The 27,439-nt window shown below is 40.4% G+C and overlaps 1 protein-coding gene across 12 annotated transcripts in view; it reads right to left on the bottom strand.

Moving 5' to 3' along the window:
- Positions 1-350: 350 nt before the first annotated feature.
- ABI1 (abl interactor 1) overlaps positions 351-27,439 on the bottom strand; it is an 82,666-nt gene continuing 55,577 nt past the window's right edge. For 3 of the 12 annotated variants that reach the window (XM_080339423.1, XM_080339415.1, XM_080339422.1), the window contains 8 exons: positions 21,056-21,070; positions 20,236-20,336; positions 15,370-15,510; positions 13,270-13,370; positions 12,023-12,103; positions 10,174-10,350; positions 3,042-3,227; positions 351-1,405 (listed from right to left, as the gene is read on the bottom strand). In XM_080339423.1, coding sequence (XP_080195549.1) covers positions 1,230-1,405; positions 3,042-3,227; positions 10,174-10,350; positions 12,023-12,103; positions 13,270-13,370; positions 15,370-15,510; positions 20,236-20,336; positions 21,056-21,070 — 978 coding nt within the window. In that variant the 3' untranslated portion in view covers positions 351-1,229. Of the gene's footprint in view, positions 1,406-3,041; positions 3,228-7,285; positions 7,373-10,173; positions 10,351-12,022; positions 12,104-13,269; positions 13,371-15,369; positions 15,511-20,235; positions 20,337-21,055; positions 21,071-27,439 lie in introns of all 12 variants that reach the window. The other 9 variants (XM_080339417.1, XM_080339416.1, XM_080339418.1 and 6 more) reach the window with 9 other exon arrangements.

Here is a 27,439-nt window from a genome sequence, read left to right on the forward strand (position 1 = left end):
CTCTTACAGGAACCTTCCAGCACTACCAAATTCCTTGTCAGGTTAATTAAGCCACAGAATCTGTAGAACAGAGCAGTATCTCATTTCCACCTGTGGTCCCTTAACACGCTGGCTGAGCACATTGCTCCGTTCCCTGGAAACAGAACCCACATGCTGTCAAGGTTGCTCCCCTTTGTCACGTTTTGAGGGATCTCCGCCCTCTCTGCTCAGCTGGGCACACTCGTTTCCACTAAGAAATGGCAGTTGCAGATGGTGTCCAACTTGCTGCGTCTAGATCACTAGATACACTCAAGAATCCTTGCCAAAATTAATTTTGGGAGAAAATAACTTTTTAAGAGTATGTATAAGTGTGTAACTCAGATTTAATATCTAATTTATTTGCCCTCTGTCAGTGATAAAGTCACATTACAAACATTTGCTTTTTATAGTACATTGCCTGGGATAACACAGCCATGATTTTGCTACGTTAGCATTCCAAACTTCTTTGCCAAGCCAACCAACAAAGTAATGGACAAGACCTTTGGTTCACTTATATATTTATGAATGGAAAAAGTCAATGTAAATTTACTCATTAAAAAAACTCAGGTACAAATTACACATACATAAGACCACCCATTTTTGATTCACATGGACACCTTAGACCCAAACAACTCATTGTAATAGACTTTAGTGAGAATACTCCAGGTAAAGATTACAACAATTGGAAGCATCTTGGATTTTTAAAAAAGTATATTTCAATACATAAGTTTGTATGCATGCTTTAAACAAATATAGTTCAAGAATGAGCAAAGAGTCTAAACAAAAAGTAATATGACCAGCACTAACATTAAACTTCTCATCCAGATTTTAATATGTTAGTCTAACGTAGTGTTAGTTACCATGCTGTACTGAAAAATGTAATGGCACAATCTGATCATGGTTCATTAAATATTATACCCTACTTCCCCAGAATATTTAGGCTGGTCATAAAATTAACAATGCATAAGTAAATAAGTATAACCAGTTGTAGACAGTTGCTTGTTTTACAAATTGCCATCAGATAAGACATACTGTCTCCAGAGACTTCGAGAAATGGACATTCAATCATACCATTAAAACAGTATGGCCTGAAGAAATGGGCACATTTTTTTGAAAGTATATTAAGACAATTCTGTTAGCTTTTTAGTTACCCCTTGTAAATAATCATGGTATGACTGAATACAAGACCCAGCTTTGAAAAGCAAAGGATTTTAATCGGCATAGTGCATGATTGATTCAACGTAATTCCCAGGAAACAAGCCAGTTACTCGATTGCAAACTCCTTCATACCAGCCGTCATCGTTCTTCTTTATCACATAAATGATTGCACCCTCCATAAACGACAGCTCATCGTCTTTGTCCTTTGTATAGTCATATATAGCAACAACTGTGGATGGAACAGGGACACGTTTAGCATTTTATTAATTGCACCAGTATTAACATTTTTTGAAGTATAGTTATTTTTTAAGAGACTAGTTTGTTATCCAAGGGTTTTCCATGCTTTCCCTGTTGAACATTAATTTCACTTTTCTTGCAACATTAGCTACCATGAAGAAGTGGGTGGTGACTACATGAAATGTTCAGTTAAACTGTTGACAGAGGTACAGTTGACTGTGACACAGTAAAGCGGAGCATACAGACACTTAAAAGCTGGAGTATGAAATAACTGGCTCCATGAGTGTGGCAGTCATTTCTTGTGACACTATCTCAAAAGCAATAGGGCCCTGTCTAGGGATCTCCTGATTACAGAAAGCATAAAAAAATAATACATCATCCTGTAGAAATGGACCAACAGGAAAAAACCACAACCCTACACTACAGCTCCTGTTAACACAGCTGCATAAAGCCACTGTACAGAAGTGGATGGTCTTGGCTACAGAACTGTGTGAGAAGTTTTGGTGCTACTTTTCAAGCAGCTGCACTGAGTGCAGGTGTAAAAGTTACCATAGGAAAAAGTAGAAGCAAATTTACAGCAACATCAGGTACTTGCAGTACCTGCTTAGCAAATATATTACTCTTACTAGCCTCCAACTCATTGTGTGCAATTGGAAAGCAGAGATCTCCCTAAGGAAAGTAAATGTCGCTACCAATACTAAAATTAAAGAACTACCACTAGGAATCCACTAACTTTGGACACCACAGCCTTGTGCTTCAAAACAGCTAACATAGATTTATGCAATTGATTGGTTTTATGAATTCCAAGAACCTACTAGTTTACATATACATTATCAGAAATCTGATGTCTTGATGCCTAGCAAATAATGATGCGGCGTATCAGCTATTTTCATCCCATGGGTATGTCCTGCTCACAGTGCAGCCAGGAGCCGAGATGGGACGTGGCAGTTCGGGCAGGAGCGCTGCCACAGGTACCCTGCCCTGTGTCACACGCACTGCAGGTGCCAGCCAGGGCGGGAGAAAACTTGCAACGTTGCTGTTGACAAAGCGGTCGCTGGCAGAACAGACAACTCTCCAGGCAGGAAATGAGCACCTCAATTATTCATGGGAAGAGACATTTACTGTATGAGTTCATACCTAAGCACAGTTTATAGCCTGCTGATCTAGAGACACTGCTAAGTCTCCAAGGAAGCCTCACTACATTTTACAGTTGAAAGTCTAATGATCCACTCCAGCTGTCTGGTTTAATGGGGTAAACAGAGCTCGGACTTTCTGGCCTTTTTGCAACGCTCTTTCTAGATGATCTCCCAGCAATCCTGAAGCGGCTACAGACACAGGCCAGCAGCTCAGCAAAGATGAAAGCCATCCCATTTAAATCTGCCTCTCATAACTAAGGATTTTTTTAATCCACTCTAGAATGCTTGAAGGTATTTTATAATCCTTCTAAGAAAGGATTATATTTTATCACATTAGGTGTAGCCACAGACAAACTAAGAAAAGAATGGTTTGAGTTCTGACTTAGCAGGTACAATGACTGTTTTCATCAGACCCAAGCTAAGTCCTTCATTCCCTTCAGATACCATTAATCCTCTGATACCGCAGTGACAGAGTTGCAACGCTTCCCTTACCTTTCTCTATATAGTTCTTAGGTGCCCAAGCAGGATCTCCATCTGCGTAGGGATCACTGTACTGCACAACAGCGGCCTCCTCATCCTCATAATCCACGGGGGGTGGGGGTGGAGGAGGAGGGGAGTCATCAAACATCGGCATCTCATCGGGAGGCGGTGGTGGGGGAGGAGTCGGGCTATCAGCAACTAGAAACGTTTGGAGATTATTTTTTCTCTTAAATCAAAACAGTGTGGAGATGCAAACAAACCTGAGAGGCTGTACACTGTAAATAAAAGGGGTGGGGGGACAACACACACAGCATGCACTATAATACCATGCACTGATTAGAAACAGAAGCTTTGTATTAACAGCTACAACATACGACTACATTTGTGATTAGTGGTCATATCTATGTGTAAATGCTACTAGAGTCAAAGCACATGCCGCAGGGTAAAAGCTGAACACCAGCGGAGAGGGGGCGAGCTGCAGCGGGAGCTATGGGAGGACTCCGAGCGGCACCCTCTGAGCCAGGCTGCAACAGGCCTCTGCACTGCACCAGCAGCTTGATTGCTTTTGAACAAATCCTTTGCCTATAACAAACCAATTGATCTCTGAACACTGCTTCCTTGGATTCCTTCTCTCTCAGAGCTCGCATTAAGGGGACAAAAAGATCTAGTGTGGATCATAAAACAGGGAAGAGACTAGTGGTTAAGATTTAACCAGGTAAGAGAAAGCCAAGTAATCCCTTCAGCAGAGGAAAAGCTTTGATCCTTATCTTGCAGACAAGCTTGTGTGTGCACACATCCAGGATTCAGTTAATAAATGGAGAACTACAACAGGCAGCTGCTGCTCTTGGAGAAAAAAGTGCTCAAGGAATTAAGTGTTTAATCCAAAATGTCAAATCCCTGCCCTGAGATTCTCCAGTCAGCACATTTACAAGTTGCTTTGGGAAAGGGAAAAAGAGAAAGACATTATAGTAAAAATGGCTCTTAAAATCAGTTCATCAAGTTAATTTTCAGCAACATTCTCAGCAGCTGTCAGCAAAGGAGAGAGGGAACACGCTCAGATGCAAGGCGTCAAGTCACTTATCCTATTGCTATACATGGAGCTAGGTGTAAGCACTATGAAGCCAGAAATTGCTGAAAGGAAGCTACCGTCACTAAAATCAACTCTATTGTGTAGCAATATAGATTTAATTACAAGAGATTTGTTTGGGACTTCACACATTGAAAACACAGGCTGAAAACCACTGCTCTAGGAAAGGTTTGACTGGAAGAAGCCATCAGGCTGATCAAGTGCTCCAGCACACTACACTAATTCTAAGCAGAAAGCCAAGCTGCAGGGCAAGGAAAGAACAACACTGAGTGAAGCTTTAGCTACTGCTAGTTACAATGGCACTGGAGATTAGAAATAAGGTTTCTCTTTCCTTTAATGCTCTTTACTTTTGCCTGGCCGCCACTTCAGTGGTGACGAACCTTTCCTCTCTCTCCAGCCACATACCCCTGACAAGGGGCTTGAGCATGGCTCGTGTGTCCCGGCTGGGTCCCACTGGCTGTGTGGGTGTGGAGGAGGCGAGGGGCAGCAGGGGCCTCAGCCCAGGCCCCCAGCCCATTAATGCTGTTCTTCACCTGCAAGTCCAGCTGAGCTGTATATCCCACAGCTCTCTCCATCAGTCAGACTGGCTGCCACTGTGTTAGTGACTCCTCTCCCATACAGAAGCCCATTTATGTCACTTGGAGACAGACTAACAAAGTCTTTGGCCAAGTGAACGCTATGTCTTGCCTGTGTTACTGAATAGCACTCACAGGCAGGCTTCATTAACCCACCACAGACACATAACAATGCTGTTTGTGAATGGATTGGTTTTGTGCAGTAGTTTCAGCACACCTTTCACAAAATGTGTTTCTCCCCTTAATATTTGTCTGTGGCCAGGGGAAAAAACAGTATTGAAACAACAATCCTTTGAGATCTTGAGAAATCCTTACTTTAATAAATGCAAAAAGTTGTATTGGTTCAACAATGAAGTCACTTATTTGAAGAGAAAAAAAAAAGGGCAGGAAATACAAGTGTGAAAGTGCCAACACATGCCCTGAGATGCAGTGCAGAAACTGCATACTTTATGGGAAACAATTAAAACAATTCAGTTTCACATTTAAACGAGGGGAGAGAATGGAACAGAAAAATCAGACACGTGCCACCCCATGGAAGTATCCCCCTGCCTCTTGGATTTTAACCTAGACTTTTTCCTCTTCAGACCTTAAAACAGGCAGGCTCTAGAACACCATTACTTTTCCTATGGGTGGGAAAAAAAGCATACAAAAACCCACACTAAATGAGAAGGGGTAAAATGACCACTATTTCTACAGCTCCAAGTTGATAGATCTTCTCTTGTATGTATCCACATTCCTGTTCTTTAAATGGGGTCCAGCAGACTCCTTTTGAAAGGACTGGATGTGACTGTACAGCGATTTACATCCAATCGGATGTCCCTGGGCACTGGACACACTGGAAACCTCTCTGAAGGAGATACCCACAGTTTGGGCACAGAGCACAGGAAAAATAGGTGTTACATAGTTTCTAAGCCCTCTGTCCTTGTCCTCTGGAAGAAGTCCACAGGGCAGAGGATGTTGCTTTCTTTATAAGTAACAGACAAGGCCACCCCACGTCTCTCTAACTCTGCTCCCCTGTAGACTTCTTGCAGAAAATGAGGCAGATGAAAGTCTAGCACACGATGCCAAAACTCAACAACAGCCTCCAAAGCCCGTTTTGCTGAGCGTATGCGCAGACTGCCACACGCACCCCTGCCTCCCAAATGAGGCGGCAGCAGCTCCAAGCCATACTCGTTACGTAACGCTCAAACCCAAGGGACTGTTAAAAGAAAGAAAATAAACAGAACAATTCCTAAGACCAGATTTCAAGCTTCAGCTGTTTTTGCTGCAATCTCATTCACAAGTCAGCTTGCATTTTGTTGTTGCACACACAAATAAGTCTGTCCCTTTCACCTCTGCTCTCCCAAGGGCTGTGTTATCTCCAGGAGGACAATACTTGGAACAATTCAGAAGCAGGTGTCAATTTTCTCAAGTTTATCTGCAAGTGAAGACATTCTGTAACCTTCATCTTCTGTAGGTTTACCTCTATACTTTGAATTTTGGAAAGGTTCATCAACACAGTTTTGTGGCATACTATTCTACATTAACATCATTCTTACTATTTACTTATCAAAATACCTTTTCAAATGAGAACCAGAGATTCCTCCTATCTCTAGAGGAATGCTCAGAACAGGACCACTTAGAAGTTCTAATGGGAAGGTGAACAGCAGCGCTAGTCAGATCTATGGGCCCCTAAATGTATACTGGAGCTACATAGCTACTATGTAGTAGTAGCCCCTGAGATCCTAGAAGATTTTGCTGTGGCTCCCAAACACTTTAAAAACATTTTCTACTTACTTCATGCCCTCTCTACATTGCATCCATTCTGTTGTTTACAGAACTGCAAAATACTCCTACAGCAAAGATGTCCCCAGATCAGGAACACGACTTTACACACGCACCAGCATTTGGGACAGTAACACTCACCTGAAATGAATCAATGAATCAAGCAGTAAAGGTAAAAGCAGAGTTACCAGTACAAAACACCTTGCAGCACAGCTCATAGCCTGCGAGCAAATCTCTCGCAAACCTAACAAGCAGAGCTATGCTGCAAGAAGCTCAGTAGTGAAATCCGGGTAGAGAACACAAAGAAATAGAGAATGAAAGGCTTACAAGAGGAGAAATACCTTACAAGCTCCTTTGTAATGGCATTAGATCATACAACTGCACGTTTTCAATTGATTGTACAGCTTCCTGAAAACTACTACAGTATTAGAGCCAATGGTTATACAGTACATATTGTGACAGTCTATACAGGCCTTTCTAATAAAAACTCAATTATCCCTAGTGAAAAAGCCTCAGGCAGGATGATTCAACATGAAATTAATATTTTTAATTAAGATACATTTCTATATTCATATCAAGCAGATGCCCCATATTTCACACTGTATTTCTATAATAAATGTGCAGTTCAGAACTTAAATGGGTCAGTAATAATCATGCATGTTATAAAGTATTGAAGAGTGTGCCCTTCAGCTCCAATAGCGTATTGACACTAGAATGCAAGATGGTATTAGCTTCTGGAAAAGGAAACGAAATAGAGTCTGACTTGCCAGCCATGCATGCTAGAAGAAAGTAGGCTCTACCCTTTAACAGCTCAGCTTGTCCAAACTTACTGTTTTCCTGCACCCTGGCCACGAAGCCTGTGAGAGGTATCTGTGGAGTCAACTGAGGCATAGGGGGAGGGGGTGGAGCAATAGAAACTGGTAGCAACACACACACCATATTGGGGAAAGTCAAACAGACAAAGGAAAAAAAAAAAAAGGAAACACAACAAAAGTAGCCGTCAGTAACGAGGACCACAAAACAAAGTATGTAAAGAACAACAAGAACACAAACACAGAAGAACCTTCTTCAAGCTTGTGCTTCCAACAAGGCTGAATTCGTGGTTGGCCAATTGAGGATGCAAAAGCAAAACACGCCCCTGAGTTCAGCTGAACCAAAAGCCCAGCGCAGCTGCACCTGTGAAGGGACTTGCTCCTTCACTTGGGGAATACACAAAATTGAGCTTTCTCTCTTACTACCAAATAGGGATTACTCAAATTTAGTAGTTATCTTTTAAAAGCACGTGACTAGAAGTAGAGATGACGTTTTGCAGGATTCCAGACTCTAAAATAAGAGTGGAGTGCTACCTCGAGTGCAGCAAAGCAGCCCTGACACACAGCAAAACCAGCAGCTTTACAGGGGAAACAATGCTGCAACATCAACACCTCACACTCGGAGAGAGCACCTGCTGTAAGTCTGTTCTGCTGGGGCAGTGGGTTGGCTTACTATGTTTTTGTTTTACATAGAAAAAGGGGCCTTGTTGCTTGTTGGTAGGAAAATCAGATGGATTTAGAGCAGAATGGAGCTTTATTTTAAATTATTAAGTCTTCTGCGGTTAGAAGGCACTCCGCAGCCTGAGAAGCTGCCAAAGGCTTCAGCAGCTTCAACTGGCTACACTAGTGCCCAGGGCTCCCCAAGAAACCCTTGCAAGCTCATTTTCTGTGAAGTGTGTACCTAGTTGGTGAGTAATGAGATATGAGACATGGCACCAGTGCTCAGAGGTGCTGGGCTGACAGCTGAGATGTTCCACTCTTCCCTCTACAAGTAGGAAAGAGGACGGGCAGCAGTTGGACACACCATTGAAACTATGAGCTCTGGCAGCACATCTCCTCATGGACGAGAGGGGAAGAAAAAAAAGAAAGAAAAAACCCAGCAAAACATCAACTCATTTGTTCATAACGTGCCCCTTCTCAGTGAAATTTCTATTGCACTAAAGCAGAGAAATTCCTGTGAAAGTGGGAATTCAGCACGGTAACCAAGTTGGAACCAAATTTGAAAGAGGTTCTGTACTTCCAAGTAAGCAAAAGTTTTAAATAAAGCCGTAACTAAGATTAATATTTGATGAATAAAAATGGAGCATTTAGTTCATTACAAAACCAATGACCAAATAAACTGTATGGGAGAAATGATCAATAAAAGATGGAGAACAAACAGGTTTCTCACAAAACTGAAGTAAACATCTGAGAAAAAAAAAACCAAAGTATTTGTTAGCATGGAAAGTAAAACCTTACAGGAACATGGGACCTGGATTTAATGTCAAGACAGTAGCATTAAACAAATTTTAAAAATCACCAGTTACAGAAACAGAGGAAAACAGTTTAAAGTAGAAAAACACACCCATCAAAATACTGTTTAAAAAATGCTGACAATCAGTATTTTGAAAACACCAGAGAGGCTAGATTAAGGAACAGCACCTGCATTTGAGCAAAAAATTGCTTTGGACAAATGTAAATGTTCAGAAGTAGCGGTGTGCACAGCATTTAAGACAACTGAACTATTTCCAGAAGTAAAGGTCTGTTTTTTCAACAAAACAACTGTTGAAATAGGAAGGGGTTTTGTTGCTATGGTGAGTTAATTTGGGGGAACAAGAAGGTAGAGGAAAGTGAAGGGCCAGTATGGGTGAGAGAGGAAAATCAGGATTGGAAAAAATAAAAATAGATAGGTACTGCGTCTGCATATAAAAATACTTTCCAACAAATGTAATACTTCTAAACCACTGAGAAAACTTTTCACCTCAGTGTCTCAAACACTTTATATGCATTCTTTCCTTAAGAGTAAGTACACAACAGCAAACACTGATCCAAAGCGATCTTCAGCACAAACATAGACATTTCTTTTTAAAAGAAATAGCACTCCGAAGTTTAAAGAGCTGACATGCTGAAGAACATCACATCACGAGAAACCATTAGAGGACTATCACTCCCCTGTGTATCGGGTCAAAATTTAAGGAAATAGCAAGGAAGACATTTCTGGATAGAAACAGCCTTCTACCAACCCTCAAGTAGATCCCTGTTTTGCAGATCTTCCTGCAGTGAACCTTGTTTGCCCTGTTGGGTAGGCAGGCAGAATGCTGCTGACTGAACCCTGCTCATTTGCCCATGGCATCCATCCCATCTCTACTTCTACTAGTGTGGAAGCACAGTGGAGGAGTCTGCTAAAGAGAGACTGAGCTCTTCTTTAACAGTCAAGCTTAGAAATAAGGACAAAGGAGAAACTTGGAATCAGGAAAGAGACAGAGACAGGGAAGAATGGTGTAATGAGAAAAGTTTGTTTCATGAGCACTGTGCTTTGCCAGTACTCTCTTGCCACTAGCCCAGTAGTGGAGGGACTGTAGGACTACAACCATATTACGACTCCTGCAAAAAAAATCTGGGTTTAGTGTATGTTCTCCAAGCACACCTGAAATGTTAAGTATAACGTGCCTATAATTAGATAGGCAATCATAATAATTTCTTGTCACAAGTAACAGCAAACAAGTCAGAGGGGAAAACAGTGTAATTGCATAGAGTGCAATCACTGTACAACTTCAATACGGTTTTTCTTGTTTGTTTTTCCTTCTATTTTAGGAAAGAAAGCAGTAATCTGATTGATGCTCTTCATAAATGAATTAAAATGCCATGCATGCCTTTACAATAATTTTGCTCAAAACAGTTTGTGATTTCAGAGCTGAGAAGCTTACTTGAATTTTGAGAGTAAAGAGGCCCGCCATTAACATGAGGTTGAGCAGAAAATGGGGCAGTCACAGAAGGATTCCGTCTGTATCCACCAGAAGATGTTGAAGAAGTGGTAGAGTTGTGTCGCGAGATTTGCCTGGTCATTGTGCCATACTGGGAACCAGGAGCTGAACCCGGAGCAGCTGAAAAGCATTAGCCAGAGGAACCGAGGAAAAGACTTAAGCAGAGTATTACTTGGGATAGAACGCAGAAAATAGAAAAAAAGCCCAGACCATAGGAAATACTTGATTACAGGTCTCCAATGATTTAAGGCCAGTAACAGGAGATTAACAGAAAAACAAACATACCTGTTGTAATCAATAATGAGAGAAAACACACAAAACATAAACCACTCATATAAAGGGCATTTGAGAAATGCTGAGAACTATGAGAGACTGGACTGGAAAACTGAATCAGCTTCCAACTCCTAAGCATCTCTCAATTATTTTACATGCAATACCCTTTATTAAAAAGCACACATTAAAAAAAAAAAAAAAATCAACATTCTGATCAAAGCAAATGTTTTCCATTGTGAACCAGAACTTGTCTCCAATCTAATATAAAAAGATGCTCTAATAAAACAGTGAAACAACTGTAATGAGCTTTAGACACATGGCACATTTATCAATCATATTTGTTAGTTGTGCTTCTATATTGATGGAATTTGCACTAACAAATCAGAAACACCAGTGTCAGATCACAGAAAGACATGTCATTCATTCTTCACGATGAACACCCATTTTTACCTTCCACATGCTTGCTGCACAAGCTTCAAGGTTAATAAGCCAAATTAAGTTCTCTTTTGGATTCACCTCTCACAGAGAAAAAAATCACACCTTGCAGACCAATGAATCTCACATGTTAAGGTCACATGGATCAACACAATTTTTAAATGCAAAAATTGTTTTGCAATAAAATGTTTTGTGCTTTTATATACATAGGTATATATCTTAATATGAATATATATAAGTATATACAAAACTGCACACACACATATATACACAAACAGCTTGTGATCAGAAGTTTGCAGCCCTGTAATACTATCCAAAGTCACTTTGACTTAACACTTCAGTACAGGAAAGTGCAAAGGGTTACGTGGGTCAAAGCCTCCAAAGCTGGTTTCATAGCACAGTCAATGAATTTTGTCATCAGCTTGTGACAGGAAAGAGTGGGGTATTTTTTCCCCACCTGTTTTGAATAGTACTACTTTTAGATCCCATCCTAACAGCTGTATGTAATGCTTGAAGCAATTTTTCAAGAACTGTTAGTTCGTGTCCTCAAGTCTTCCAGTTTGCCACCCACCTGCAGTGTTACAGAATCAACCCCAAGACACTCTGACAGACACTCTGCTTTTCGGTCACCTTACACCCACAGGACAGAACACATACATCACCCTACATATCAGCTACCATTTATAAGCCAGAATGCAATTGTTGTGACTTAGTTTCAGCTGTGGGAGTGATAAAGCAGAATGCCAATAATCAAGCTGATTTTGAATTCTTATAAATCAGACTAATTGGATCTGAGCTTTATGGAGAACTGAGATTTCAGGCAACTGTCAACCTTCTCCCTGGACCTTGTGCATTTATCTTCAGAGGCTTTAACAGCAGGAAATTAGTGGTGATTAGATTTGTTTAAAAAAAACCAAAAAATAAAACAAACAAACAAAAAAAAAATCCCAGAACTGATTTTTATACTAAAATCATGTAGAGTCCACTACAGAAGAAAAAACACCCTCATTGAGTCCATTAGGAAGAGATGATTATTGATTATGCAGCATGACTGCGATCACTTGAGCACTGACACAAGTCTCACCTATCAGACTGCCCAGCGGGAGAGGTGGTGGCAGTGGTGGTGCTGGCGGGGCTCCAGGAGGAGGAGGAACAGAAATGTGTGCTAATAAAATAGTTTATATTCCCAATTAGGCCATATATTTTATAAAGAAAAAAACAAATAAAGCACAGGCACTTCACAGGCTTTCCAAATAAGTACAGAAATTCAACGTTGGTCAACTGATACAAACTCAGGCCCTGATCCCACACAGGGTTCTGTACCTGCAGATCTTTATTTCAATTGATTTTTATGGGATGCCAGACACTAGTAATATTTCATGCCTATTTTTACTACTGCAGGATCACAAACCCCTGGGAACGGAAAGCCTACATGTGTGTAAAAAAGTGAAGACTTGTCATCTGAGGAACAGATATTTAAGAGGTGCAATATCAAAATTACATTACACCAAAGCTTCACTGTTTTCTCATGCAAATTAGCATTATGTGCTTACAAAATGCACAGGTAGTAAAGAAGTGACAGAATTAGTTTACTACCAAGATAATAATCCTGCCAGGCTTATAATAAAGAAGGATCCTACACATTCTCACCATTCATCATTCATAATACAAGGGAATATGCATTTGATACCAAGAGTTCCTGCATGGTTCTTTTTCATTGCTATACTATCTTATCCACAGTAGTTCTCCTGCCTCTCTCAGTGATCTCCATTATAGCTTAGCAACTTCAGACTGTAATCACAGCATAAACACCACTGGTGGATAAGCCTGAATTCTACCGCTAGCAGTGGTTTTGTCATCTTCTGCATTTTATTTGAAGAAATTTATTTAATTAAAAAGATAACATGTACATACCATCACTGACAGATGGTAATTTTAGCAGGCTATTGCAGAAGATGTTTCCCAGCAAACATGCACATAGTTGCTGCTGCTGCTTCTCGAGGCATCCAGAAATGCCAAATTGCAGATAGGCATTTAAAGATAAACTTTAAAAGGATACACCTCTCTCTTTCTATCCCACCTTGGTTATCTTGTAAAAACATGGACCAACAAAGGTATTTTAACCATCTGCTATTCTGTAAGTGATTGTTCTGCAAGTACTTTTGGTAAAGAATTAAAACTTTAGATGGCCCTCAGCATTCGTAAGATATTTCATGAGTAGGATGGTGCTTCAGGACAGTTTCTACCCTGTTGTATTCACTCCAAATCTCTCTGCAAACACAAGCGACTGACATTACAGCCTTAAGCGAACATGGGAAGAGTCCCACATACCTGGTCCAACGGTTGGTGGCGAAGGGGTAGGCACGGCAATGGGAATGCCAATACTGCTGCTTCCACTATTCTCTCGACTGCCACTTCCTCCACTACTACCGCTGGAAAAGAAAAACACAAGTATTAGCACAGCATTTCCTACCAATGCCTGTAAACAGTCACACTCTTTGTGCACGCTCTGCTAGCCCAACTCAATTTTAGACTGTTGAAATATCCCCTATAAAATGCCTCTGTCTCCACCTACAGTTACATACAGCCAACCAAATCTGGATGCATGAAACTCCACATAAATGGAATTAGCTAAGCTGATAAACATCACTATGCATGAAATATGTAATTAAATGCTTTAAAAAATAAAAAGGTAAACAATGATACCAGTTCTAGGTAATAGAGTAACAACTGCAGCAATAGTTTGGTGCCTTGTAATAATTTAAAGTAATAAGCTAGGGATGGACGAGTTAATATGTAAACTGTAAGTCACCATTTAAGATTATTTATACTGTTAGCTGAAGGAACATTTCCTCCACTCACGGCAGAAGTTTAGACTGAGAACTTCTGAACTGACAACAACCACGATAAATCAATTGTGATGGGGTGTGATGTGGATAATTTTCTGTATGTTTCTGTACATTTCTGTATATAGCTGAAAAAGAATCAAGGTTCAGGCAGAAGCTGTCCTTATTTATATCCAAGAGCACTGCTTGGGCCAAAGCTTGAATTTACATGGATTAAACGGATAATATAAAGGGAACTAAGTATTCATGATATTTTGAAGTCAAAACACCACTTTAAACCATCCATGCTAATTAAAGAATACTCAGTGATGCTATAGTTTATTTACCATTCCTGGGTACCTACAAATCAGTGCTGTCAAGAGTCAAGACCAAATCATACAAATACACGTTAAGAAAATAACACTGTTACAAAAAAGAAAAATCAGTGGCGTGAAATGGAAGCCAAGATAATTCCTTTGAAATTAGTGTTCTGTATGCTGAAGACCTTGATCTTGTCACCATGGTTGCAGCTGAATTTCTAACTGCAGTCTACATAGAAGAAAATCTTGTGAGACAAGAGTAGGAAGCATTCACAGTAGCCAGCTAAACAGATTAACAAGATCTTTGTTGCAGCCAGATTTAGGAATTATTACGTTCTGACAGTATCTCATGATCAGCTGTGTCCAAAATACTCTCTCAAGCTCCATTAGTGACCTACCATGTTTAACTGCCTACTGGGAGCTTAAAAAAAAATAAGAATGAAGCTCTCAAAAATAAGCTAACATTTACTTCTAACTATATTGAATTCTTTCATCTGTTTTTCCCTTGCAGTTTGAAGCCCATGATAAAAATCAAACTGAAAAAACTGAATTCACTCAAGAGGCTCAGAGAAAGATCAAGCCTTGCAATTCAAGAAAAAAAAATGGCACTAAAAAAAAACCCCCAAAACAACGAGGTACAATCTGAAATGCCCTTCTCACTCCAAACACACACTCCTCTTTCAAAGCCCTTCAGCACGTGGAAACATGTGGTTGATGCCAATACCTGCTCTGTGAATAGCTTTTATTTTCTGCTTCTATTATGCTAGCACTGATTATGAGCATTAAGTTCTAGTAAAAAGAAAGCAATCAGCTCTTTCAGACTACCTTAATCATGGTGTTTCTAATCAACAGAAATTTCCCTTTGCAATTAGTGGTCTTGAGAACAATAACAATAAAAACATACAAGTATTTTAGGCTAAGGTTTATAATGCAGTTTCAAATCCATTAGGATCCATCACTACCCTACCTTGCAACTGCATAAATTTTAAAGGTTTGCTTATTCTTGGGAAAGAAATCATAGAACAAAATAAATTTATTATATAAAACAAGGCCTGTAGTTATGGAACGTGCTAGATTAAATGAGGCTTCCATAGAGTATGAGAACAGTTTTATGTGCTAGAGAAGTCAACAACACAGTCATGTTCTGTTAATGTGGAGTGGCAAAATAACTCACTTTTTGCCTCTCAACAAAAAGCTAACAGGCACAAAGCTTCAAAGCTTTTCCATTATTTTAGTAAGCAAGAGCATGCCAAGCAGGAAGGAGTTATGGTGAGAAAACTCTGTACCTGTGTGTTCTTGGTCTCTGGTTCAAGGAAGCCGTCCTTCCTGGACTGTGCTGACTGCCCAGTCTGGCAGGACTGGTCATGTAATCATTGGGGACTGTTGGCGGTTTGACTGGCTCCAGGGTTTTGTAAGGAGTATTTCGTCTGGTCAACAAAAAAAAGATTTGAAGACAGATAAATGAGCAGAAGATCAAAAGGATAAATGAATGAAGTGGTGAAGCCATTTGTTTCCTTAAGTTTTCATAAGAGATCACTGCACAGTGACCCACATTACAGTATATGAAACAAATTCCACCGGGCAGGGTAGACAGGTCACATTCAACTCTCTTAAGTGTTCTTATGTAGATCCATACAAGTTGGCCTACAGCACATAAAGTAGTTAAAAAAGCCTGAAGTAAATTTACCACCCAAAATATATTATTTGAATTACATAACATACAATAGTTAACATCTGTGTAACATTCTGGAGTTACCTTTCAGTACAGTGTTTGTGAGCAGCTCTTCCACTGTAACAATATAATCTTTCCTCCCTTCCTTCCCACCCCCCCCCCCCCCCCCCCCCCCCCCCCAATACTTTCCAAAAAAGTATTCTTGGCTAAAGGTATTCAACTCACTGAGACAGGAGTAAGGCTGAAAGATTCACAGCTACATTTGCAATCACCAATGCTCTTCCTAGCAGCATCATTTCACACAGTAATTCAGCAACCTCATATCACTTAGGCAGATCTTAAAGTGCCTTGGATGAGCTTCATTGTCTCCATTTTCGAGCCCAAAGAAGTGAAGCCCAGAGACTCCCACAGTCACCTAGCAGACTGCATCAAGTCAGAAATATAACACAGATCTTGCGAGATCTATTTACCAGACCCATTACTGCCTTAAGAACAGAGTGTTTATTGTACTGAATTGCAGAGCTCTTCAGTTCTCACCAGTAACTAAGAGATCCCTTGCAAGGCATGGAATTTGGCAATGCATCAGCTAAGCAAAACCAAAAATACTTAACTATTGGCATTTAATCATTTCTTCAGTTACTGGTTTTAACTGAGCTGATAAGTTACACAGCTTCCTGGTATTTTAAGAGACTTATTGACTTCCTTTTTACAATATGGAATGCAACGGCACTACATTTTAACTACAACATTCTACTATTAAAACCTCTAAAGGAGAGAATTGGAAATACCATAATTGTTTGCATGCACTGTGGTGTTTGTAAATTAGTTTGTCTACATAAAGAACTCCAGATGATTTTAATATGCAGACTGCCACCACCTATAGATCTGCCAAAAGAGATCAGTCATGGGAAAAATAAATATACTTTGTATTTCAGTTGTAAGAGATAGAGCTCTAAATACCATCAAATAAAATGATAACCAAGGAAGATTTTAAATATGCTTCCAAAAGAAATAACCTTGAAAAATGTTTTAAGGTATTCTACCTTGGAAGGCCCTGGCGATACTACTACTCAGGTCTGTAGTACTGTTTATTTTGCCTGGACAATTAAAAATCTTGTCAAAAGCAAACCCCCACTACACCCTCAGGTTCAGCCGTGCCTCAGTTTTTCCTTTGCTCTTCTCAGCTTCATTGAAGAACTCAAACTCCAAAGCACCAGAGAAGTCAAAACCAATTTCTTTCCATCACTCAAGTCCACTCCTTCCCTTTGCTTCTCTGCCAGCCCCAGAGAGGAGAACCCTCCCTCCTGACACTGCCCGGTGCTCCCTGCCCCGCTGTCCCTCCATGCTGCAGTGTGGCGTGATGCCCATTGCCACCAGGGAGGGTCCAGGGAGCCCAACGCCTTTGCTCTGCCCCAGCACCCTCAAGGCCCAACGGCTACTCCCTCCATCCAGCTCCAGAAATTCACTCCTCCTCCCGTGATACTTCCACCCAGAGCATCCAAGCTTTTCCACAGTCTCTCCTGGGTCCAGTGAGGAGACCCCTGCTTCCTGCAGCCCCTTTCCCTTTTCAGCCCACATGATTTCTGTGCAGAACTCCATCCCCACCATATTCCTTCAGCTAGTCCTGCCTCAGAGGGACAAGCTGCACAATAGAGAGCACATGCTTAACGGCCCGTGTTACACACCAAGCTCAGTTCTGATTTTACATGGTTCTCTCTGTTTTCTGGATCAAAGGGAGAAGAGTAGTATCCTTGCAGTTTCTAGCATTTTTTTCTGCATATATTAGGGAAACAGTCATGCCTATGATATTTCATGCTTTGGCAGAACACGGATGCTCAAGACAAGAGCTGTGCTTCCTGAACAAGAAGGGCAGATAGAAATCTCTGTTACCCACCCACATTATTCCTCCCCCTCAGCCAACTGCTGTCTCTTGTCAAGCTCATCTGGAAATGACATTCAGCTGATTAATCCTTATCAGGCATCAGCTAAGGCAAGCAAACAGCTCTGTCTTGTTCAGGGGAGAGCATTAGAGAGAGGCAGCTCACCAGCACATCAACACTGCTGTTTCAATAGCAAGCATCCAAGAGGACATGAAAGCGCTACCCAGCTTGCCAGGGCTGATAAACAACTCTTTCTCAGCTGGGATAAGAGAAACAATTGGAATACTGATTGCATGCCCTTGAGCAATGGGAATTTTCACAAAACATGCTGAGGAAACCTCCAGGGTAATTTCTTTGCAGAACACGAAACAAACACTGCCATGGTAAAGCAGCAAAACACCAAATCAGGATTTTAAAAAAAAAAAAAAAAGCTAGTATTTGACAAAAGGAGTTGCTGCTTCTAATTTTCCTTGACCTCTGCTGCTCGTCTGCCATCCTGTTCCATCTCAACGCTCCTCATTTTTCCAGCTCACCACCTCTCTCAGACAACATACCTGAAGCCAACACAATGTGGCGGATGCACTCAATTCCCCTACAGCCAAACTGGCAGCAGTTTGGTCCATGCTCCAGAGGAGGTGAGGGCCTGGGCCACAGTCAGGCCAAAAACTCCTTCCAGGAGACCCACAAGGAAGCAGCACAGCACACTGAACACCGGTAACTTGTGGGCGCAGGGAGTCCCGTGCAGACTTTCCTGCTGTATGCAATCTGACTACGAGTCACCCACTTTATTCTACAAATATGACAGCCTGGATGAGCCCACTTTGAGCTCTGCATGCTAAATAAGAGAGCTGTATGGCACTGTTTTTACTACTCACAGGTCAGTGGATGAGCCCAATTCAAGTTCAATATAGTAATCATTTAGCTTAAGTAGATACATACTAAATGTAATTAATTATTTCGAGATATAAGGTCGTATGATTTTCAATATATTCTTTGCTTTATGTTACTTAGTAAGCTGTTTTTTCTAAAATTAAGCTGTAAAGTTCTGCTCATATTTACCAAAAGCAACTACAAACTACACTGAACACTTATAAGATAAGACCTATTTTGCACTTAGCTGAGAAAAAAGGATTTATTCAGACAAAACAGTATCTGCAAGGCTATGGACCATAAACATTGTCTACTGCTGAACAAAACAAAGGCCCACATGGAATCCGACAAAAAAAGATCCAATGAGAAGCAAGAAGATTCAAAGTGAAATATTGCTATTGGACTGATTCATGGTATGAATAGCCTGTAAAGATATAGAAGTTTTCTATGCTTGCGGGGACCTCTGTGCAGGTACCCAGCTTAAGCCAGCCCTTCTGCTATTCTGCTCCATTAAATTTTTTATTTTGTAAGAATTTTGTCTCCTGAAAGCCTGTTCTGCATACGATTACCAGGACTTGCCTGAAAGTTTGCCTCTGGAGTTCTAAAATACAGACTCCAGAGCAAACAGTTATCAGGGAGGGAAGGTGCCTGAAAGTTTGCTTCATGAACAGGTATGGGCACTTGGAGAGGTCAGCAGCATTTGGCTTGGCATATTTCCCCCATGCAGTATCACAGTATGTTTGGGATTGGAAGGGACCTCAAAAGATCATCTAGTCCAATCCCCTTGCTGGAGCAGGAACGCCTTATAATAAATAATAAGTAAATAATAGAATGAACCTGCCACTGAACTCTTTTAAGTTGCATTTCTCTTTAAGAAATCTAAACATTGTTCTGCAGTAAGCAGAACCCTAAATTACTCCCCCCGACACACAACCATGCCACAGCTTTACAGTGCCACAGTCCCTCACAGCATAAAGGAAAGACTGAGAGTGACAAATAGGTAAGATGGGCTTGTTTAGGATGCCTTTTGGAAGATGTTGCACAGTTGGACATACAAAACCATATGGCACCTGCTCTGAGTTTCTCAAGCATTAATGTTTTGCTCTCTAGCAACAAAACTATTTGCTGGCACATGAAGATAAGCAGATTTCATTACCCACAGGTCCACAGCAGCAAAATAGATGCTACAGCAGGGAACTCTGCTCACAGAAGCACTTGGGAATAGCAAAATCCTTCCTCATTTAAGCATAAAAATAGAAGTGCACAAGCCTGTGAGAATCAACATTGCCAATGTGTTCACAATGCCACTAATTTTGCTTAGATAATGCAAACAGATATGGCACCAAACAGACATTTCATTCCTCTTATAATATTGAAAAATGTGTAGACAAAAACTTTAACAATAAAGTCTCTCCCCCACTGAAGTTAAAACCTCATTGATATTCTTTTGTATCACTAAGGATTTCTCCCCCAAAATTGGAAATAACAACCACCCCCTCATTTACCCATATGTACAACAAAGCCTTCCACCACGAAAAAAAAACATTCTTTCAAAGGGTCATAATGAAAATAAGAGTTAATGCAACTGAAAGGGTTTATACAGAAGATGTAATTATGGTTTTTTTCCTGAAGAAAATCAGAATTGCCATCTATCCACGTATTTAAGAAACACCAACACTGGCACAATTAAAACTATTACCCAGGCGGGACCAAGCAGTCTTTATTCTTACCCCAGAGTTCCCCGGCCTGACATGGGAGGACTTGGTGGTTTTTGTGTAGGCGGATTTGTTCTTGACAAGGTGCCAGTTCTTGCAGGCTGGTTATTTCCATGCTGAAATAAGGGAAAACATGATTTTATTTTTATAACAGAGCAGCTCTATTATTGACAGCTTTTTTTTTTTTTTAAGTGTAAGAACATGAAGTGAGAATTCCCAGACAGCTGTCAAACAGCAAGTTTTCAGCTACACGCAAGACAGCAGTAAACAGTCTAAATACAAGCTTAATGTTATTTTTGCTATTAATTTACAACAGACATCAGAAAGGTAGGCAATTGACAGGTTCATGCACAAATCTCTTATATCCTATTTTCTTTAAAAGGAAGCCACATTTCTGTTCATCTCCATTCAGGTATTAATAATTTAAATCAAACTTTAACACCGACAGTACAATACAGTCAGCATGGGCAAGAATTTCTCAATTTGCCCCTGCTATTTGACTAGCAGAGTCATTCAGGTTGTCTGGGAAGTCTCCTGCAAAAAATGTAAGTGAAGGGAATGAAGGCATCTACTGAATTCAGAGCAAAGCACTACATGTGTTAGAGAAATTAATGTATCTATGTATAAATGCAGATGTCAATGTATTGCAGATATATTGACACACTGTAAACACTGTAAATTAAAAAAAATCAACTAGAGCATTTTTAATCTAAATATCCTATGGAAAGCAGAGGAGAGCATAAGAGAGCGCTAGTTTTCAGTTTTAATGGCTCTGCAGCCTCTACTATCAGTCACATGAGGCACTGTGGGTCAAAGGAGAAATAACACTTCTTACCTTGGCTTTTAGCCACTTAACGTTGGCAAAAAAAGGGGGGGGAAAAAGGTAGAAATTAATGGCAGATCGATCATAACTGATAGGACAGGTTAAACTACAGATTATCACATTTCAAAAATGCATTTCTATCTACTGATAATTAGCTGCACCCCAGTACGCTAACAGAGATTTTAACAGCTCACTTCGTCATTGAAAGTTCTGTGTCTAAGTAACCACAGGAAAACCGCCTGTGTCAAAATTAAGTCTAGCTAAGCTTTGCCAGATTTCTTTGCCAGGCTCCTCATGGGCAATAAAGGGTGGAAAAGCACTTTGCTGACCATTCAAGTCCAAACCCAAATCAATGGTATTTCAATGGCAACATGCACTTAAGAATTCGTTCACAAAACCACAGTTTCAGCTATATGATGCAGAATAGACTTGCCTGTTGTTTTGACACTTAATCTTCATGTGCTGTGAAGAAATCCTAGCAGCTGCATTGAATGATAAATAAAGAAAAGGGCTTTCTCAAACAGGATGAGCAGCAGCGCCTTTCACCTCTGGTTTATTGATTGAAATCTGACTCAAGCCAGCACAGCGCTGGCTGCTCAAAACTGTGTTGGTAGTGCTGTAATGATGGTTACTCTGAAATTTCAGATCTTGGAATCAAGTCATTATATGACTCCACCACATCATTTTTACAGGCTTTGTAATTGCAGAGTTAAAAAAAAAAATTGGCATCATAAGGAAAATGAATGTAAAACTTTACATAAATTGAAGTTCTATGATTTTATTGGGGGGGGGAGGAGGGGGGACGACACTCAAGTTTTTGAATGGGGAAAATTATTAGTTTCACTGATTTAAAAAACAAAAACAAAAAAAAACCAGAACACCAACCAAACCCAAGCAAACACAAAACCCCAAAACATAAAATAATCCGAATATTTTTTGTTTGAGGTTGTTTGGAAATAAACTGTCACATCCAGAACAAGCCTCCTAATGCACAGGTTTTCAAACTGCAGTTTGCACCTTCTCCTCTTCCAAGACACTAAGACCAGTTTAAGGGTCTCATAAAAATTCAGAAAAAGAAATAAAACATGCTATACAGCAATGTGCAATGAGATTTCTGACAGGGCCTGCAAAAACACTGAAAAACAGCTGGAGTTTAATAAATCGAAAGAGTTTGAAAGCAACTGCCCTTAAGTTATTTAATTACAAGAACAGAAACAAAAACCTGCTCCAAAATTCAAATTAAAAAGTTTAGCTGTGGTAAGTTTGAAGGTTTTGGGCAGAGATTCATCAGCAGAGTGGTAGAATTAAGCCATTTAAACCACGCTGTCCACACACACTCATTTAATGGAAAAGCATGAAGGCTCAGTTTCCAGGATGCCAGGGTAGTCTCCCAAGTATTGTATTTTTAAAACAGGCTTTTAGCAATGAAACTTGCTTTACCCTCTCACAGGAATATGCGACCCTTTCCCTTACTTCATCGGTTGCCAAGTGCAACAGCATAATACAAGGAATTTGTTAAAAGAGACCAAAAGGCAAAACTCTTGGTTTTGTCCCTCCCTAGCAGCCATAGATAGAAACCTCTTAAAGGCTTAAAAGGAAGGGTGGCATGGGTTCCCACCCAGCCTCTACTACTAAATTTGCCTGCCTCAAAAATAGAAAGCCCAAAAGCTTCCTCTCTTTCCTTATGCATTATCATTGAGCACTTCCTGTGAGTCTTTCCACCTCCTCCCTAATCACTGTTAAATTCTGCCTCTGCTGCAGCAACACAAATATCAACATCTAGCAATGATTCAGGAATCTTCATGTTATTTCAAACCTTTCTACTACTAAGTATTGCTTAACATACTAAACATGTACCCAAAGTCCAACAGCTCTTGACCTTTCCTCCTATCTCTACTACTGTATCAGGTGCGCTTCATTTCATCTCTTTCGCTACCAGTTAAACAACATGCAGACAGATGTATGCACTTTACTGTGCGGAATTAGTAACTGCTGTCACACTGCTTTCTAGAAGTAAAAAGCTCTGTACATGTCCTCTCTATTGCTATCAATACAAACAAGGACCATATGAGCAGGAAAACACAGAAGGAAGGAACACAAACGGAACAGGGATCCTTATGGGAGAGGAACTCCTGATCCAAAAGACAGAAGTAAAGAAGGAAAGCAAATTAATTGAAGCAAGATGAACCATATGGCTATTTAATCACAGTTAATAACCTAATTAGCTAGAAGAAGACATCATCTTGTATTTATTGGCTCAGCTTGAGGTCAACCTTGCCACATTTCTTGGTCTGGAAACCAAACATAACGCTTTCTAAGCGATTAAAAAATTGCTTAGAACTGGGAACAGTTTAGGCAGCAGGGTCTAGACTCATCATGATTTTAGGAAAAATGGGGAAAAAAAAAAAAAAAAAAATGGTACATGTTTAATGCAAGTTTGAGCATTTCTACAAAAGCCTCTGTGCCAGCCAGCCAGTTGGTAGAACATGACCATCACCAACTGCTTGATTGGTACTGAGAAGGTCAGAGTCAGGAAGGAAGGAAATGCAGGGCGTGAAGAAGCAAAGCAGCAGCAGCATACATAAGGTTCACAGCTTGAAGAGGGAAGAGACTGTTCTGAGAGTGATCTATAAAATAAGATATAGGAGGTGCAAAAGGAAAAAAGCTTAGTCAAACGAAGAGCAGCACTGTGGACTCCCACAGAAGCTGTAAGGAGCACGACTCCCTTCTCCTCCCGCCAGCTGTATTACTGTACATGCAGGAGACAGTTTTAACACAGATACCAGCATCCTAGATGCACATCCAAACAAAAACGTGGTGTGTAGGCTTGCTGAGGATGCTTGTGATGCAGAGGCAGAGAACTAGACATATCAGGTTGTTACCAGAAACAAGATAGCATGGTAAGCAGCAGTATTGGTTGAGGTTTCTTGCAAGCATCAGAGCAGAGAGAAGTTTTAAAGAAGCAACCAGAACAATTTTGCCTTTCCAGGGAAAACCTGCCAAGCATGTGACAGTCCTGGATAAAGTTTTAAGGGCTGTCACAAAATTAAGAGCCTGAAACCACAGTCTCAGGTTCAAGAAATAGGAGTGAACCTTGCTGCACTTCCAGAAGATTCCAGCTAGGGCAGTGGCACATCCAATGGGTTCTGACAGTGTGGGAGAGCAGGTCCGCCAAGGACTGAGAGAAAGGAGTAATGCAGTTAAGTCAATGGCCAAAACAGGCGTTTGCAACAGCCATGCAAGGCATTTATCAAAGCCAAAAGTGAGACTGCTCCTGTAACCACCAATGCCAGGAATTCAGAGCACCTGGACAGAGAACTTTAGCTGTGGGTTTGGACAGGACAATGTTTTGGGACAGTCAAACACTGACTGTAAGTACCAAGTAAGAGGCTTACTTGCTTAAGGCAACTTTTTCAGCAGTTCCGGCATGCTCAGTTCTGGTGGGCTAAACAGTACAAAAAGACCTGCCAAAAGAGGGAGTGCCACAGGTGTCTGTAAAAGGGGCCAAAGGGATGAGACGAAGCACAGCATGGAAGGGTAGCATGTGAGGCAATCAATACTATCTACTGGTGGCCAAAGGGTGTCCAGAGGTTGGAGGAACTCTGCTGGCTGGCCTCAGGAGGCAGCCATCTAACTGGTTTTAATAGTTTCCATGCCAAGTAACAACTCATAGGGGAACATTAGTCATGATTAAGGGAACCAGAAAGCTATTATTTGAGTTAGGAACTGTGTTTGGAAAAGTAGGGTGAAGGACATTACACACAACTCAGCGAGCAAATGTATCTAACACAAAAGGCCACTTGCACACATGAGCAAAATCCTTATCACGCTGACATCCACCAAGATTCTCCTGCACACTTCAGCTGTGAACTCACCAATTTCAGACTGCAGACACAGGTCTCTGTGCAGGTTAGTTGTATTTCCCCTGCTGTATGTCGCTCACTACTTCTCCAACTGCTGAATTTAAAGAGCCAATTTCACGCTATATCCTGCCACACCTAGGATCACTGAAAGTCGTCATTAAGACCATGCAATATAAATGCTGACCAATGGAAACAAAGGTTTAGAACTGTGCTAGTCTAATCTGTATTAACAGTAAGTGGCAAACTCAGAACTTCAATATGTGTGTTCTATAGAAGCAATAACCACCCTTAGATCCGTTACCTTTGACCAGTAATCACAGTCATCAATTGCAGCAGAAAAAAATGATTGCTTTTGATCACTCTTTAGTTAACCTTCCCTTTTACTTAAAAAGGTATTTCCTGTATTAGTCAAATAAGAAATACCTGAGACATCCCTACAGAACACCAGCTGGCCTTAAGACCTTCTGAAGTGCTATTATGGATCTACAGCTAGGAAATTCCATTGCCCCACAGGCACCCTCAGATTTTTGCACAAGGTTGCCTCCTGTCACATCAGTGGAGCATCTGGAGTACCACAAGATGCCACAGTCAGAGAAAGAAAAGCAGCTGGAAGGGCACTTGTACATGAAGGTATGGGATGCCTGAGGGAAAGATACAGTAAAACACCAAGTCTAGAACATGGTTTCCTTACATAAATCAAGATATGTAATCAAAGATGTTTTTCAGAAGGCAGACTGTACGTGGGTGTCAGACACTCTGGGTAACATGCTCCTGCCACTACTTCTGTGCAGTTTTAAAGAAGTTATTCCTTTGTCTCAATTTCCTTATTAGAATGGATCAGAAGCCTCTTTTTGTTCTTTATTTCTTTATAGTCTATTGCAAGGCAGATTATTTTGAGAAAATTTAGGTTCCAAATCAATATTTCTTTCAAAACTGAACATGAGTAGGTAAGTCCCCCTTCAGGGGAGTTTTGCCTTTATCTTTTAACTGTGACCTCCCCCAGTATTGCAACCTAGTAATTACATTGTCTTCTCTTAACAGTAACCAGCTGAAGCCTGTCAGTATTGCTTCTCTTTTTTTTTGTTTCCAAACTAAGCAGGCAAAAATTTTCATGTCACATTTGACCTTAAAATGTTTTACCGTATTAAACTACTATTGACATTTAAAATTCCTCTTACACTGTTCCCTTAGCGCTCAGTAGTCATGTTCAGAGAAAGATACCTAGATTCCTGCCTTTAAATACTTCAAGCTTTCTGAATTCTTTGAGTTGGTAACTTTGAATCTAACTATAATAAAATAAGGTTAATGTAAAAATAAAAAAAAAATTAGAAAATAAAGAGAGCTCTTAGTTTTGAGTTTTCTCTGCGAGCAGGAAGGCTTGGAACCTACATTTCATCAGATGACACTAAACGTGCTTCCAAGTGCCCTATGAAAAGCACAGTGTCAACACTCATAACAGAGTCATTAGAAGTGGCAATGGGATGAGTTACTTCTTCCCCCAGAGAATCTTTTTTTACCCTAGAGCAATACTGACTGTTTAGCCATGACCCCAGAGTGATGATGTGACATTAATGAAATTGGTAATATAACATCTTTTGAAGTGCAAGTGTCTGGTAGACGCTAATACAGGGACAAAGGCAGCAGAGGCTCAGGTTCAGGATCCCCATCTCACTTTGTTTTTATTACAGTGAATTATTTAAAAGTTAATACTCAAGTGGCTAACACATAAAAGGCCTTATCCTATAGGAACGGCAGGCATGATTCTACCCTTACATCAGCACCTCATCTGCATTTTCGTTTTGCGCTGACACAGATGTAAGCGTGAGGACTGCAGGTGAGCAGAGCACGCTGAGAAGTCTTAACACCGTGAGAGCAAGTCTCTCTTCTCTAAGCTTAGTATTTGCTAAGTTTTGATCCAATCTCTACTTTAAGGAGTCATTCCATTTGCTCCAGAAAGATTTCTGAATACTTAACTCCTGCTCAACTTCCTAGGCTAGAAAGCTTCTTACAGTTTTAATGCACTGAAATGCAAGTGTGACAAAATTCCAATTTTTTTTTCTCAAAACTAAGCTGAAAAGTGATCAATCTTCATATAAAATCTGGTTTTGAAAAACTATTAGTCCCATAAAACAAACCCAAACCAGTTACAGCTCTTAGGCATTTCAATTTAGCATGTATTCAACATTTTATCTGCCTTTACCATAAGGCATCATTTCAATTTCCTACTTAGATGCCATTTTACAAATTGCTGTAATTCCACCTGCCTCCTATTAAAAAAAAAATTGTAATAAATTCAAAGGCCAACTTCAGGGCTTTTAAGGCAGCTTCCAAGCTTCCTCCTCCTTCTCCCCCCTCTTAAACTGAGGATTTTCTGCATGAGTAATTGTATTTGACCTATTTATTTGCTGGCACACTACTATATTTTTTTCATTTCACAAAGGAAGGGGAAGAGAAGGAAGGAAATGTTAAAGTAGCCTCTGCCTAATAATTTTAAACCAAGCTGTACACAGGAAGGTAGGTTCTCACACCACGA

Source organism: Nesoenas mayeri, assembly GCF_963082525.1.
Source record: "Nesoenas mayeri genome assembly, chromosome: 2".
Taxonomy (NCBI): Eukaryota; Metazoa; Chordata; class Aves; order Columbiformes; family Columbidae; genus Nesoenas; species Nesoenas mayeri.